Source organism: Apodemus sylvaticus, chromosome 3 (assembly GCF_947179515.1).
Source record: "Apodemus sylvaticus chromosome 3, mApoSyl1.1, whole genome shotgun sequence".
In the NCBI taxonomy this organism is placed as follows: domain Eukaryota; kingdom Metazoa; phylum Chordata; class Mammalia; order Rodentia; family Muridae; genus Apodemus; species Apodemus sylvaticus.
Window position 1 is genome coordinate 151,467,199 of NC_067474.1, and position 16,227 is coordinate 151,483,425.

General features: G+C 48.8%; 1 protein-coding gene across 15 annotated transcripts in view; it reads left to right on the forward strand.

The window, feature by feature from the left end:
• The first annotated feature begins 4,253 nt into the window (after window positions 1–4,253).
• Eif4g3 (eukaryotic translation initiation factor 4 gamma 3) overlaps window positions 4,254–16,227 on the forward strand; it is a 208,974-nt gene continuing 197,000 nt past the window's right edge. For 10 of the 15 annotated variants that reach the window (XM_052177823.1, XM_052177828.1, XM_052177824.1 and 7 more), the window contains exon 1: window positions 4,608–4,887. In XM_052177823.1, the coding sequence (XP_052033783.1) occupies window positions 4,667–4,887 (221 nt within the window). In that variant the 5' untranslated portion in view covers window positions 4,608–4,666. Of the gene's footprint in view, window positions 4,341–4,595; window positions 4,888–16,227 lie in introns of those variants that run through there. The other 5 variants (XM_052177835.1, XM_052177840.1, XM_052177831.1 and 2 more) reach the window with 3 other exon arrangements.

The window sequence follows — 16,227 nt, forward strand, 5'->3', positions numbered from 1 at the left end:
AAATCCTCTGGCAATTTACAATTATTAAGTCATTCGAATTTTATAGCCCATCTGAGTGCTTGCAACATCAGAGGGATTTTTAAAGGACAATGAAATGGCTCCGCATAAATGAATCATAATGGGTAAAGTGTACCAAAAAATTGCTTTGTGCCAGGGAATCCCTGGGTAAGTGTTCCCTGTTTTTTCCCCTAACCCCAGGAGATGGGGCCGGTTTCACAGAGGAGGAAAACCTAGGCTCAAGACATTAAGAATGTTCCCTAGCTGGGCAGTGGTGGCTCATGCTTTTAATCCCAGCACTTGGGAGGCAGAGGCAGGTGGATTTCTGAGTTCTGAGTTCGAGGCCAGCCTAGTCTACAGAGTGAGTCCCAGGACAGCCGGGTCTACACAGAGAAACCCTTTCTTGAAAAACTGAAAAACAAAAAAAGAGAATATTCCCTAGGTGCTGGAGGCTCAGTGGTTGGGGGTGTGTACGGCTGGTGCAGAAGCTCTGAGTTCAGTTCTCAGAACTAACGTCAGGTGGCTTCACAAAAGCCTGCTAACTCTAGCACCAGGGGAGTTGATATTCTTCTGGTCTCTGTGGGCACCAGCATTTGTAGGCACATACCTCCCCCTTCCCCACAATTTAATAAAAATAAGAGCCTTTCATGAATTGAATACTGTGAACTCCTTCCTCTACCCCACCCCCAAATGCCTTCAAGATTTAGCCTAAATCCCAGATTCCTCATAAATCAGGCTCCTCTCTTGATTTTTTTTTTTTTCCACGTTTTGAGACAGGGTTTCTGTTTTAGCTCTGGCTGTCCTGAAACTCACTATGTGGACTAGGGTAATGTCAAACTCACTGGAATCCGCCTGTCTCTGCATCACTATGGCCCGTCTCTGGGGTTCCTCTTTTAACCTTAGTCACACACTCTGGCCTGCTTCTGTTACCTCCATTCCACGAGTGGGGTCTGGGGAGTCTTAGGTCATCAGGCCTGACAGCAGAGCCTTTCACCTATTAAGCTGTTTTGATGCCATCATAAAAAAGCTTAGGGGACAAAGTGCTGAAATCAGATTTTTAAATGTTTTTATGTGTGGGTGTTTTACCTATTATTTGTGCATGCACCTACCTAGTTCCCAAGGAGGCCAGGAGAGGGCATCAGATCCCTTGGAAGTGGAGTTACAAGGGTGTGAGGTGCCCTGTGGGCCAGGAATTGAACCTGGGTCCTCAGGGTGAGCAGCCGGTGTTCATAACCCGTGAGCCTTCTCTTCAGCCCAGATCAGATTTTCTTGCCAGTGTCTATGTCTGATGACAGGGTTGCTATGCTGAAGACAAGGTGTCTGAAAGATCCTTGGGTCTGAAGCCCAAGACTTCCTCTTAGATGTCATACAAATCACCTTTTTATGTCCTTGAGTCTTAATTTCTTTGTTGGTGAATGAGGTGTAACATGAATTTTACAGTGCTGTCAGGGGGATGAGTTAACCTATGAAAGATATCTACACATAGTAGGTGTTCAGTGTTAGCTGCTCTGGAATGTGGGATGTAGGATGTAGGTAGGATGCTTCGTAGGTGTCTAGAAGGGTCTGATTTCTGTATTTAAATACAAGTGTAGACAAGCACTCAATGGTGGCTACAGGGTCAGCTTTGCAAGAAATGAACAGAGGAAAACTGTTTTTACCACTGATCTACATACAGCCCTAGCCCTAAGCTCATGCTTTTGGATGAATGGAGAGAGCCGGGTCTCCAGGATTCTGTTCTTCTAGCTCTTCCTGCTTGATTGCCTGAGGTCAGAATCTTATCTAGACTTTAACTTTATTTTGCCGGGGGATTTATCCCGTTTGAGGTTGATAATGCTTGCAAAATGCTTAGCGAAGGCCAGGCACATGCTAATTGCATGATGCCTGTAGCTTTTATTAAGATAAAAAAGGAAGCTAACTCAGAAAAGAATAACAATTAGGCAATTATCAATCTGTTATCAGCTGAGAGTAAGGGGGTGGGGGAGTCGAATCTTTCTGCTGGGAACAGATTTTGATTGGGATAAAGAAGCCAGAGATGAGACTGGGGGGATGGGGGGGGGGTAAAGGACCACTTGGGAATCTTTCCTGGAGTTAGTCAAGCCTGAAGAGGAGTGGAAATCCACACTAAAGTAGCCTGGTATAACAAATTCATATGGTGGCGGATGCCAAAGTAGCTGCTGTGTCCTGGTTCAGAGATGGGAGAAGGCTTTCCCCTTTAATGCAGGGAGCTGTGGAGGCTCAGACAGCTAGCGGCAATGGGGAGCATGCTACCTAGCTGTTATCATACAGGGAGCATCTGGGGTTCCCAGGGGTTGTCACCGACTACATGTAAAGCTTCCAAAAAAGGGGGGGGGGAGGCTGGTGGTGAGTGCCTATAATCCCAGTACTTGGAAGGTAGAGGCAAAACAATCAGGAGTTCAAGGTCATCCACAGGCACATAGAGAGTTGAGGCTAGCCTGAGCTACTTAAGACCCTCTCTCAAGAAACAAGCAAGTAAGCTGGGCAGTGGTGGCGCACACCTTTAACCCCAGCACCTGGGAGGCAGAGGCAGCCAGATTTCTGAGTTCGAGGCCTGCCTGGTCTACAGAGTGAGTTCCAGGACAGCCAGGTCTACACAGAGAAACCCTGTCTCTGGGAAAAAAAGCAAGAAAGAAAATAGAAAAAAAGAAAAAAACAAACAAACAAGCAAGCAAGCCAACATACCCAGAAATACCAACAATCACATCCAACTCCAAAACCTGCCAATGTAGCAGAAGTCAGAACACTAATCTTGTGTGTATGTTCGTGTGTGGGAACACCAGAGGACAACCTCAGGTGCTGTTCCTCTGGTGCTGTCACCTTTTATTTTGGATGGAGACAGGGTCTCTCATTGGCTTGGAACTCATCAGACAGAGCGGGCTGTGACCAGTGAGCCTCAGGGAACAGAGGGCCTCCACCTTAATGCTGGGAATGTATACACCTCTCACACACCAGACATTTCCTGAGTGAATTCTGGGGACTGCACTTGGGTCCTAATGTTTGCAATTCAAGCATACAGGACACTGATTTTACCTCTGTCCACGTTGGTCATGGGACCTTGGCAAAGTGCCCTTCCAGTTTTGAGCTGCTTCAAAAAAAATTTTTTTTTTTAATCGTGTAGATGATAGTTAAACCTCTTTGGACCCCCAGAGTCCTCATGTGTAAGAATAGGTGTTTACCTATTTCTTGGGCTTATAGGAGCTAATGAAGTGCTCTGTATCTGCACAGTTCGGATATGTCTGTGACTCCTTTTCAGTTAATGTTACTGTGTGCTGGGGACAATGCCCCTATAGAGGAGAGGAGCCCAGGTGTGGTGTGCAAAGTGTGAATGGAAGTGGGGGGGGGGGAGGAGACCTTATCAACAAGTCCTTTTTACAAGCAAAGGAGGATGGAAGCCGACTACAGATTGTAGCCAAAGGCCCCTTCAGTCTCAGAGAAGGCTGTGGGAAGACATCCATTCTAGAGAGCTCAGGGTCAGTTTCTGATAAGGCTGGCCATTTTGCATCTTAGAAGGCAAGGTTCATCCTAGAGAAGGTGGAATCCAGTTTCTGAATCCGCTCCATACCTTCCCAGCCGGGTGACCTTGGGGCAGTCACTTTTCTTCTCCGGGGCTCCTCTGCAAAATGGGGCTCCTCGTTCCATTTCGCACTTTGGGCATCTGAGGACGACGTGTCGACACAATGCCCATGACTTGCGACGTCAAGGGCCGGCGAGTGGCATCTGTTATGTTAATAAGTCCTTGCGGTGGGAGGGTTCCTATCTGTCGGTTTGCGCTCTGGCTTAGCGGTCCCCTCCACAGCGACTCCGTTTTTCTGCTCCGCCGCCTCTCGACGCTTGCTTGGCAGGTCTCGGCGGACGGCGGCCTCGGGAGACAGTTACTATTGTTCTTCGAGGCTGGGCTCTCTCCCTTCAGACCTCTCCTTTGGTCTCTCCCTCAGCCCGGCAACCGCGCCGCGGAGATCCTCAGCCGTCCGGGATCACCGATCTTTCCCGAGAAAGTGTCAGCTCCTGCGGCGTTCCCGAACAGCGGCCGAAGACTCTCCCGAGCGCTCCCGAAGAACCCCGGCCGCTCGCAGTCTCCGGAAATAGCCGAGGGAGCTTTCCACCCTCGGTCTGCCGAGTCCTTCCGAAAAGGGCCGAAAAGCTCCGAGCGGCCGTCCTGCCGGACTGCTGGAGGCGGCCGCAGCGCCATGTTGGATGCTCTGCTCGTTGAGTGAAGAAAATCCGTCCGCATCGCCCGAGCCCCGCTACCGAGAAGGGCGCCGCTTCTCCCGGGGAGGGGGACAGAGACCCCCCGCCGCCGGCCCATGAGGATATTGCCGTGAAAGGTCCGGTCTCTCCGCCTCCTGCCCCCGCCGGGTCCGGCCCCCCCCTCCCCGGGGTCGCGTTGTCACGGAGACCGGCAGCCGGTGGTGCTGGCCCGCGGGGCGGCTGCTGCTGCCCGCGGCGGCGGCGGCGGAGGCGGCGGCGGCGGCGGCGGAGGGCGTGTGTGACCGGTCCCGGCCCCCTCCTCCTCCTCCTCCAAGCCTGCCCCCGGTCCCCCGCTCCCGCCGCCTCCCCGGGTCTGCCCCCATCCCGCCCCTCCGCTGCCCCCGGCCCCTGCACCCCGGCGCGCCCGGTCCCGCTCTGGGGGGGTTGGTGGCTTCGCTTTGCCATGAGTTTACCGCAGAAACCGGCTCTGAAATCAGGCTCAGCGGCTGCAGCAGGAACCGGACCCGGCACCGGAGCGGCGGCGGCGGCGGCGGCGGCGGTACCGCCTCCTCACCCGGCGGCGGCGGCGGCAGCGGCAGCGGCGGCGGCAGCGGCGGCAGCAGCGGCGGCGGCGGCCCCTCCTCACCCGAACATCAGGGCCCTCCAGACCCCGGCGCCCCAACAGTATCCTTTTCACCGTCCAGCGGTCCAGAGCGACCCTTGGTGGGAACCTCCTTGACTGCCGTCATGGCCCGGCAAGGAAAGGGACGGGCAGCCGCTCTGCTCCCGGCTTGACCCGAGCTTTTGGGGTGCACCGATGACAGCATTGCTGGGGACCCCGGGACCCTCTGCGGTACCGTGAACACTAGCTCCACCCGGGCCATGCCTCTGCAGCTCTTGTGGATTTGGGGGAACCCTGCCCTTGGCTGCTCCCTCCCCTTTATTGGGCAGAATTTGCTGGTGCCTGGGACCGGCCCTGCAGGCAAGGCTTTTCTGATTGTCGAGAGGCCCTGCCTTCCGCGGGGCTCGGTGGCCTCTCTAATTATTATTTAGAATACATAGTAAAGTTTATTGCTAAATTTCCTGTTCGAAACGAATCAGCTCATTCTTGAGGTAAGTTGGATTTTCTGTCTTTACTCCAAGTGTACAAAAAGCATTCCCTCTGGCTAGTGTTTTGTTTTACTTTATCTCATTTTATTTTATATTTTATTTTATTTCATTTTATTTTATTTTTTAAGCAATTAGAGTTGTGTTGTTGTGTGGCTTGTGGTGGAACCGGCTAAGGAGGAAATGTTACACTGGGCGCTTCCCTGTCTTTGACCTTTTTAAAGGAAGAGGAAGTTAACTCACATTACCCAGCACCCCCAGAAGTCTTACTTCTTTCCAAGACTGGTGTTGCGCTGTACATCTTTTTTAAGGGCTTTAGTAAGTTTGCTCCTCCGTAGGCCTGGTGGCTGGAGGGTACCGGGGCCTCCGAGGAAAGGTATTAGTTTCGAATGTGTCTAATTTCACGATATAGAAGTTGGGGGCAGCATTGATTGAAAAATCTCGGCACCTGGTATTTTAGTCAGAATAAAACGTCGGATTCAGGGCCTCTGTAGAGCTTCAGCAAGGTGGTCCCTCCACCCCCCATCCCTACTGGGTTCCTCTGTGTAGCCCTGGCTGTCCTAGAACTCGCTCCGTAGACTAAGCTGCCCTTGAATTCAGAGATCCTCCTGCCTCTGCCTTCCGAATGCTGGGATTAAAGGTGTGCGCCACCACTTGGCAAGCAGAGGTGTTTGTTACCTATCTGAGAATAACATTTCATCATTCCCCATCCCCTCCCCACATCCTTGTACTTGTGAGAAATCGACAAATGAGTTTTGGATGTTCCCTGCGCTGTGTGGTTCTTGTGTTTGACTTGTAAGTGGTGTCTGAGTCTGTCGTTCCTGTGTAGTTTGATTCTTGTCTGTATCAATTACTTTGAGAAGGGAAAAACACTTCCCTTCTTGGGTCACCTCAGGTCATTGTTTTCTGTCACGCATCCTTTTTGTATTCTTTACGTCGGCGGCTTCATGCTTCAGTGCTGTGTGTTCTGATTTCATAATGTTCTGACCCTGCACAGTTGTGTGCAGTTACTCGCTCACGGCTGAGAATGTTGGCGTGTTCGTGGAAAACCCAGTTACTTCTGACCCACATGCGCAGCTACTGGCCTGTGAAGGAGCAGGTTGGCTGTTGAGCCTGCTGCAGGGTAGAATTGGGTCGCTTCGGTCTACCTAGCTTCCTTCGATTCCATTCTAATTTTAGGGTTGTTTTTCTTGATGGTCTGTGTTTGTAGGTGTCTGTCTCTGGACCAAGTGAGTTATTCCTTACCTGCTTCTTTAAGTTGTTAGGGAGTTAAACCAGAGGAAGTGCACAGTATGTGTTCTCGATATACAGAACAGCGAGTAAGGGATCACAGTGTTGTATATGACAGTGCTTGGTGAAGTTGGCTTCATTGGATACAAAGCGGGGTGCTGAGTATCCCAAGTGTGCTTTTGCTCCTTATAGCTCACAGCTGAAGGGCTGGAAAAACTTGAAGCTGGTTACAACTTGGAAGTAGTGGTTTGAGCTCCGGTTAGATTTTACCTTTTCTTTAAAATAGAAGGAAGATTCAGCTGGTAAACAGGAATAAGTTTAAGTTGCTCTCTGTAGAAGAGATTATTCTAAACCCTTCATGTCAGTGTTGGAGCCAGACGTGTTGTTGCTTTAAGGTTCTATTTTGCCCCGTGTCATGGCGGCTGACGTTTTATACTTGATGTATTCTACAATTCCTGCTTTACACCGGCAAGATTACATTGCTAAATAAGCATCTATCTAGATAGTAAAGGAAGCGTAGGCTGCAGCCGTCTCAACACAGCAGTGGGAGAAGGTTGTCACCTGGTACTGGAAGAGGTCAGAAACGCAGTAGAGCAATTTCGCTTTTCAAACTGGAGGGCCTGTGGGAATTTGGGTTTGATGCAGACACTGTTGTGCAGGAAGTTGGTGCCGTTGAAGCCCTTGGAGCTGGAGAGCAGAAACGGAGTTGGCTTTTTCTACGGCTTAACTCCACTGCCTTACAGTATGTGGGCGCAGTTGCTGCAAATTAGTTAGTGTAAGCGTTGTATTAGAAAATGTGTTGGAAGGCAGTGGATGGCCAGGTGTCCTTCATTCGCACTGAGTGTTCAAGTGTTTGTCGAAATGAAGGAAATGTTGAAACCATGGGAGTTGTATGTAAATTTGCACTGCAGGACCCCTCCCCCCCCAGGCCACACTGACTGCTAAGAGCAGCAGAGCGAGGGGTAGGATGGCGTGGGATGGCGGGCCTGGAAGGAGGAAAAGCTATCATGAACACTTCTAAAAGCAAGGACAGTGTGCTGAGAGTTTCCATGACAAATCCACTGGAAGCTTCTGCTTGGTGACGTCACAGCGTGGGGATATTTGTCTTGAGCTGAGCTCAGCTGAGCTGCCCGGCTGGCTGAGGTTGAGGTGGCTCCGCTGAGAATCTTTTTTTTTTGGATTTGTTTTCTTTTCCAGACAGGGTTTCTCTGTATAGCTCTGACTGTCCTGGAACTCACTCTGGAGACCAGGCTGGTTTCGAACTCAGAGATCCACCTGCCTCTGCCTCCCAAGTGCTGGGATTACAGGCGTGGACCACCACCGCCTGGCTTCCGCTGAGAATCTTGATAGTGGTCATTCTTTTTCTGGCTGACAAAGTAACTGAGATTTTCATCACAAACTGTCATGTTGAAGTTCTTCAGGGGTTCCTGGGTCCCCCATTAAAACCCCAGATTTTTAGATTGAGACTGCCTGCTCACCTTACAGAAAATTTTGTAAAGTTCTGTAAAATGAACTGAGTTATGTGCCCATTTGAGCAGAAAGTTCTTTCCATATGTTAGGAATACAGTATTCCTAACAGGGTGTGATTCAGGACGACTGACACACTTTTGGGGAATCGTCTTATTGTTTAGGGGCAACCAGTTAAGCCAGTGAGACAGAGTAGGTTCTTTCTAGGAACAGAACTAGATAGAGTCCTGTGTCAACCAGAAGAGGACTTGTGTCTCTGGCTTCTTTGTCCTGAGTGTTTCTATCTTTGCAGTACTCCTGTTTTTTTTTTTTTTTTTAAATCTTCTCTCCCATGGACATTATGTTGGTCTTAACTGGTGACTTGTGTAATGGTCACTATCTTTTTTTCCTCTCTGAAAACTAGATCTGGATAATACTATTCATTTTCAGTACCTGCTGCTGTAGAAATCATACATGCAGGATTCTACCTCAAATAAGGTAGGTGTTGTCTGTTTTACAGACGAGGGTAGTGAGGTACAGGGAAGTTAGATTTCCAGGGTCACCTGTGCCAGTAAAAGGTGGTGTGTGAGCAGACTATTGGCGGTGGCGGCCTTCTTGGCTGGGTGGGCAGCCTATGTGTGGGACTGGGAGAAGATAAGTGCTCTGCTGCATTTGAGACAAGCCATGCCCTGTGCTGTAGAATACAGCCATGGTGTCTAGGGTTTTAAGTAAGTAGTTCACAACCCCATACTGCTAGACAAGTAGGCTATCTTCCCCTCACTGAGCCTAACAGCATTGTGGTCCTCTGGTGGTCCTCTGCTTGTTCACGAGTCAGCAGGGCCTCCAGCAGAGTACCATTATAGCTAGCAACTGGAATTCTGAGGCTGTTGTGGCCAGCAGCTCTTCTCTCCTAAGCCACTCTGTCAAGAAACTGTCAAATCTTGAGTGCCCGGAGGCAGAAGCAGGCAGATCTAGACTTGGAGACCAGTCAGGCTACACAGTGAGACAGTGTCTCAAACCAAGCCAAAATAAACACATTTTTGAAGGCAGATCCTTATAGGAGGGAGATAGTGAAATGGGGGTGAGCAGGGCGAGCCTCCCAGGTGCTGCTGCCTCCAGGGTTGACTGCTGCCTACGGTTGGGTTCCGGACTCCAGGGAGTGCAGCTGCCTCAGGTTGCTCTTCTACATTGAAGTTCATGATGAATCTTGAGAGTGATTCTTTAAAATGTTTGGCAGCGGCATTTTCCATGTAGTGGAGAGAAGGGCTCCAATGGAAGTTTATGAATTTATTCATATTCCTTTACTTACCACCTACTGTGTACCAGACTGGTTGCTAGGTCTAGGATTGAGATAACCTGTACCCTTAGATCGGTTCCACCAGGCAAGTAGTCAGGATACAATTGAGGTAAGACTCAGTGCCCACTCTGCTGAGTCTAGTGTGGGCGGAGGAGTTAGAACTTCCTGGGGGGGAGTTAAAGTCTGAGCAGGTTAGATCCATGAATTGTCAAAGTAACTTTTCTACTCCTGCTCTAATTGTGCTGTCCGAGTAGTACTGCCTTTGTCTGCCAACCCAGGTCTAGCCCTGGGAGCTTCTAGCTTCTGTACAATCTTATCTAGGCCTAGAATGGTTTCAGCCGCTGAAACTTGTTGAATAAGCTCACCCTTTCTAGTTCTTTCTGCGCTCTGGCTGACTGGTTCAGCTCAGCTGTTCTGGCTCAAAACTCCTCTCCATGCTACTTCAATCTTGCTTCTTTTTCTCCTGAATTAGTTTGACCTCAGACTCACTCTAGCAGTGAGTTCTGATCTTCTGGCTCACTATGTCTTCACATGTGTCTGGCTTGTTCTCTCTCCAACCTTTTTCTTTATACCTGTTCTGGTAAGACTGCCTCCCTCCCCACTCTGCTCTGCTCTCTTAGCCTCTCCTTCCTCTCTCTCCTGAGGCAGCTCTTAGTCTGTTAAATCTTTCACAGTTTCATCACTTTGTCTACCACTGGATTAGACATCACTTTAAAGCATTCTACAAAGTAACTTTACCTTCATTGTTTGAAATGAAAAGCTTGTACTACCTGTGTGTTTGTATTCTAACTAGAGGGATTGAAGTGTGCTAAGGGCTGAGCCACACCATAGCTAGAAAGTTTCCCCCCCCCAGTAAACAACACAATCTCTGGGTTCACAGAGTGATCAAATATCTGCAACTAGGAGTGATCCATAGTCTAGAGCCACCCCGCCCTGGCTGCCCTGCCCCGCCCTGGCTGCCCCGCCCCTCCAGTTGGGTTTTGCTTTTAAGTCTGCCTCTCTCCCCAAGTTGTGGGGAATTAGAGGGAGCACCATAGACAATGTAATTGTTAGAGATTCAGTGTCTCGTGTGTGATAGTATGAGCATATTAACCCCTTCTGACCCCGTAAGCCCTTTGTCCTTTGGGGCTTCAGCTATGGCTCAGTGGCTGAGAGCCCTGGCGGTTCCTGGATGGAGTCCTAGCCCTCACGGAGGCTGACAGCTATCTGTAACTTCAGTCCCGGGCATCCATGCTTTCTCCTGACCTCCACAGGCCTCACGCCCATGGTGCACAGTACACATGAAATAATAAAAGGAATTCATTTGAAATAAATAAATCTTCACAAAAGGCCATTGACCTTGTCTTTGATAATAGACTTTGACTTTGAAATAATTTCTGTTAACCTTAAAAGACAAGATTGAGCTTGATGCTTTTCAGAAGTGTGGGGCGAATTAGGCAGGGTTTGTGCTTGCTCTTACGAATTCATTCAGGTTTGAGTCAGGGTCTTGTGTGGTCTGGCCTTAAGCTCTGTTACTGAGGTTGACCTTGAACTTCGGATTCTCCCTGGACTACAGGGCTTTTTCCATTTTAATAGGTGTGTTATATTGGAATAGTCTCATTAAATACTACAGAGCATCTATTTCCTTTTTTTCCAGTGAAGGGGTCAGTGACCTTGAATCCCAAGGGTTTGGGATTTTGAAGATGTGCTTTGAGGTGTGTTTTGCAATTTCAGGTATAGCGTGGGGCTTAACTGGACCAATTAATGGTAACTTGTGTGTCTGTCTGGTGGGTAAGATAGTGGTGTGTTTCTGTGGCAGCTTACTGGCCTTTCAAGAAGGCTAGCATGGAACTAAAGGAAGACAGCTTGCTCAGTTAGGGCTTCTACTAGAATTAGCCAGAGACTGAAGTGTCTCTGTGACGCCATGCTCTAGACTGTATGAGTTGGTTGTGGCATGGTTTGAGAGCATAAAATGGAGTTGCCATGGTCAGTGACAGCGGGTAATGATAGACGTGGCGCCGAGGTATGAGGGAGAGCGGAAACTCTTGTGATGAGACCTGGTTTTCCGTGGGGATGGGATTTTGAGCTAATACAGTAGGAAAGGATTTCCTGATTATTAGCCCTGCAGACTACTTCAGCAGTGCTGAAGCACAGCTGAGATTGTGTGCATGAAATACCGCAGGCTCCCATGCGACTCTTGCGTCTCAAATGACTTCCCGTTCTGTGGCCAGCTGCCAACCAGCAGAAGCTGTTCACTCTCCTGTAGCCTCAGCTGAAACTGGAGACAGTTCACTCTATTTCAAGTGCATTTGAGACACATCAGGTTTTGTGACCTTTATTAACTAGTAGTTTCTTTGTGTATTTTGAGCCCTGTGTGCTTCCTGACTCTCAGGACGCTAGTGTTTATCTCTGGATGTAAGGTAAGCACTGCAGAGGCAGGGTGTCCCTGTCCCGTTGACCACAGAAGCAGTGTGTCCCTGTCCTGTTCATCACAGAGGCAGGTTGTCACTGTCCTGTTCACCTCAGAGGCAGTGTGTCATTGTCCCGTTCACCATAGAGTCAGGGTATACCTGTCCCGTTCACCACAAAGGCAGGGTGTCACTGTCCTTCCTGTTCACCAGAGAGGCAGTGTGTCCCTGTCCTATTCACCTCAGAGGCAGTGTGTCCCTGTCCTATTCACTTCAGAGGCAGTATGTCCCTGTCCTGTTCGCCACAGAGGCAGGTATGTCGCTGGCTGTCCTGTTCACGGTGGACATGCCCTGACCTAGACTAGTGCTTAGTTTTAGTAATGTGCTTGGCATCTTGACTCACTGTCAGCATCAGGGATGCCATGAAGTTGTTTGGTCCTGATCCACCCAGATCCTCATGCTTACACACATACACTTTTAGTCATGGTACCATCCCCTTTTAAAAGTTTTTAAAAGTTAGTTGTGTGTGTGTGTGTGTGTGTGTGTGTGTCTGTCTGTCTGTCTTGTGGGTATGTGCATGTGAGTGCATATACAGAGCAGAACTTGGAGGCCCTTGGAGCTGAAGGTGGAGGGAACTGAGAGGTGCTGGACTTGGGTGCTGGGAGCCCAGCTCTTCAGAAGCCTCGAGGGTTAATGCCAGCAGTGCCATCTTTACTGCCCAGCCCCTTCCTTCCACCATGAAAAGTGTGTGTGTCAAAGGACAACTTCCAGGAGTTGTCCCCTCTCCTCTGCCTTTGTCTGGGTTCTGGCGGTTGAACTGAGGTAACCAGGCCTGCACGGGACTTTTCTTTACCCACTGAGGTGTCCTGTCGTTCCCCCATTTACTTATTTATGTGAGGCATGGTCAAATTTTGTACCCTTGCCTGGCCTGGAACTTGCTATATCCACTAGTCTGGACTCAGACTCAGATCTGCCTGCCCCCGCTGCTTTAGTGCCAGGATTAAAGGTGTGTATCATGACACCTTGCTTATTTTCAAACAGTTTTATTAAGCTCTAATGGACATACCACAGGAATCATTCATGTAGAAACTATAGTCAGTAGTTTTTAGCCATTCAAAACCATTTGAAAGTTGTTCAGCCAAGGAAATGTAAGTCTCCTTATGTGTCAGTAGGTGTTTGCCTGTCTGACCAGTGCTGGAGCCATGGGAGCTGTAGTTGGAAAGGGCTGAGAGCCACCATGGGAGGAGTGAGGATAGAACCCAGGTCCTCTGCAAAAGCAACAAATATTCTTAACCACTGAGCCATCTCTGTCGCCCCCTCACTACAATTTAGAACATCCCAAAGGAAGCAGCTCAACAGGCCTCCTATTTTCCTTAGTCGTTCTTGTGCTAAGTAATTGTTAATCGCTCTGCCTATATATGTTTACCTGTTTCTGGACCTTCTAAATGTATATAAGCAATGAAGTTGATTGTCTTGTCAAGTGTATCTGTCCCTTTTTGTGACACTTGCGGAATTTATCTATGGAGCGAGCATCACTATTTGACCTCCACCACCATTGAGTGATGCTCTGCATAGTTCATGTCTATCTGTTTCCAGCTGGTAGATATTTGGGTTGTTTGACCATTTGGTTATTGGATGATAAATAGCCAAAAAGCCTGCTTGGGTGTTTTTTCTCTTGGGTATACATTATCAGTAGCTCAGTTGCTGAGCCCCATGAGGGAACTTCAGGTTCTCACCTTGAGGACTTAGTTTCCCTGAGCATTTACACTCTCTGTGCCTTGGAACTGTGTGAGTGCAAGTCTGTCATCTTTGTCATCTTGTGTCAGCAGGTCTTCCCACTGGCTGGGCAGCTTTTTCAGTGTGATTTCGATTTGCGTTTTCACAGTGGCTAATGGGTATGAGTGTCTTTTCACCTCGTATTGGCCATTTGTTATTTATTGTCAAAAATGAACTGTTCATATCTTGTACCCAGTTGTCTTAGGGTTTTAATGCTGTGAAGAGACTCCATGACTGGGCATCTTTTTTGTTTGTTTGTTTGTTTTTTCGAGACAGGGTTTCTCTGTGTAGCCCTGGCTGTCCTGGAACTCACTCAGTAGACCAGGCTGGCCTCGAACTCAGAAATCCTCCTGCCTCTGCCTCCCAAATGCTGGGATTACAGGCATGCGCCTCCACTGCCCGGCTGGGCAACTCTTAATAAAGGACAACTTTTAATTGGGGCTGGCTTAGAGTTTCCGAGGTGTAGTCCATTATCAGCAATATGGTAGGACATAGCCATGGTGCGAGAGGTGGCTGAGAGCTCTGTGGGCAGCAGGGGAGGGACACTGGGCTTTTGGGACTTTAGTGCCAACACGCAGTGACATAGTTCCTTTAACAGGGCCCTGGTGACCAAGCGTTCAGACTTATTCATTCAGGCCCCTGTGAGGGCCGTTCTTCTCCCTGCCCCACTTCCCCACCTCCAGACAGGGTCTCTCTGTATAGCTTTGGCTGTCCTGAAACTCAGTCTGTAGATCAGGCTGGCCTTGAACTTAGAGATCTGCCTGCCTCTGTGTCTGAGAGTACTGAGATTAAAGGCTTGGCCACCACATCAGGTGGCTCTTCCTATTCAGACTGCCACCCAGGGTTTTTCTGTTTTTCCCCCCTGTGGACCCTAGGCTGGCTGAGAATTTGAGGTCCTGCCTTTCCAGCCTTCTAAGGGCTTCATGTGGGCCACCGTCCACTTTAAGAAGATTTTATATTTAATTATTTGTGTATAAGGTACCCGAGAAAGCCAGAAGAGGGCGTCAGATCACCTGGGGGAGAACTTCAGTCCTGGGAAGGGCAAGGGACAGGTGCTTTTAACTGCTGAGTCTCTCTAACCCCCTGGGGTTGAGTTTCTTAAATCTCACTTTAAGGCTTCTGCCAAGTACAGGAATTAAAGACTTTCTCCCCTTCAGTCACTCCATGTGTTAATTTTGTTTGTGTCCCTGAAGTAGGAATAGAGGTAGGCGAATCTTGAGTTAAAGGCCAGCCTGGTCTACATAGGAGTTTGAAATTGATCAGGGCTGCATAGAAGATGGTCTTTTAGAAAGAAGAAAAAAAAAAGGAGGTATTTTAATAACCTTGTGAGTTTAATAAAACATGGGTTTTATTTCAGTCAAAGATTTTGCACACACAAACAAAACCTCTTCCGTGACTTGAAATCTAAATATTAGAGCAGTAAGGTTATGCATACTCTCTAGTAAGTCTCATTAATGTATGCAGAGGAAGAGGATCTTCATTAACCTCTGCAGAATTCTAATGCCGTCAAGTATCAGATGGTTAAAATTGTTGAATTCTTGAGGCTTATTCAAGGTAGCTAATACTCTCAATATTGTCGATCTCGCAGAAACAGAACTTGGAACAAGTTCAACTTCCTGACCTAAGCACTGTTTCTAGAGCTGACAAGTCTAGAGTGCTTGACCTTAGCACAGAGCAGACCCTCCATGTTGTGGTGAGTGGTGGAGTGTGCTTGGAGCTGACTTGCTGTGGACAGCCCAGGGTTTCATTCCTGAGGCTCTTATTCATTCACTTTACATTCTGACCGAATCCCCTCACCCTGTCCCCATCCCTCCTCCCCCAGTCCCACCCTCACACCTTCCTCCATTTCTCCTCCTCAGAGAAGAGGAGGTCCCTTGTTGGTTGTGATTCCCCACCCCCACCCCCCATATCAAGCTGCAGCAGGACTAAGGCCATCCTCCCACTGAGGCCAGACAAAGTAGCCAGTTAGGGGAAAGGGACAGGTGTTAGGGGACCCACATGGAGACCAAGATGCAAAGTTGCTATAAATGTGAGGGGGTAAATCCAGCCCCTGCATGCTGTTAGCTTTGTGGTTCAGTCTCTGTGAGCCCCCACGGCCCAGGGTAGTTGACTCTGTAGATCTTGTGGTGTCTTTGACCCCTCTGGCTCCCTCAGTCCTTCCCCCCCCACAGACTCCTTGAGCTCCACCTGTTGTTTGGCTGTGGGTCTCTGTCTCTGTTTCCGTCCGCGGCTGGAAGAAGCCTTTCAGAAGAGGGTTATGCTAGGCTCTTGTCTTTCTTTAAAAAAAAAAGTTACAAAGAGGGTCTGGTGAGGTGGCTCAGTGGTTAAGAGGGTCCTTAAGTTGCGTGGCTCACAACTGCCTGTGATTCCAGCTTCAGCAGACACTACACCCTCTTCTGGTGTCTGAGCACCCCACACACCTGGCTTATGCATATACACATCCAAGTAATAAAGAAAGGAAGGTAAAGATTTAAATCATGATAGTCCAGACATCTAAGTGTACCATAGTTCAGCACATAGAAAATTAAAAGATGTATTTGAATAAATTTAAGTGACAAAAGTGTATTTGAAAAGTCTTGCTCTGAGCTGTCTATTGTGTTTTTGTTTTTTACCTGTTTTTATTTTATGCATATGGGTGTTTTGCCTGCATGTGTGTCTTATGTGCCATTCTTCCGCCTGGGGTAGGGCCAAAGAGGGTGTCAGAGCTCCTGGAACTGGAGTTAGGATGGGTGTGAGCCATCCTGTGGGTGCTAGGATTGAACTCTGGTCCTCTGCAAGAAC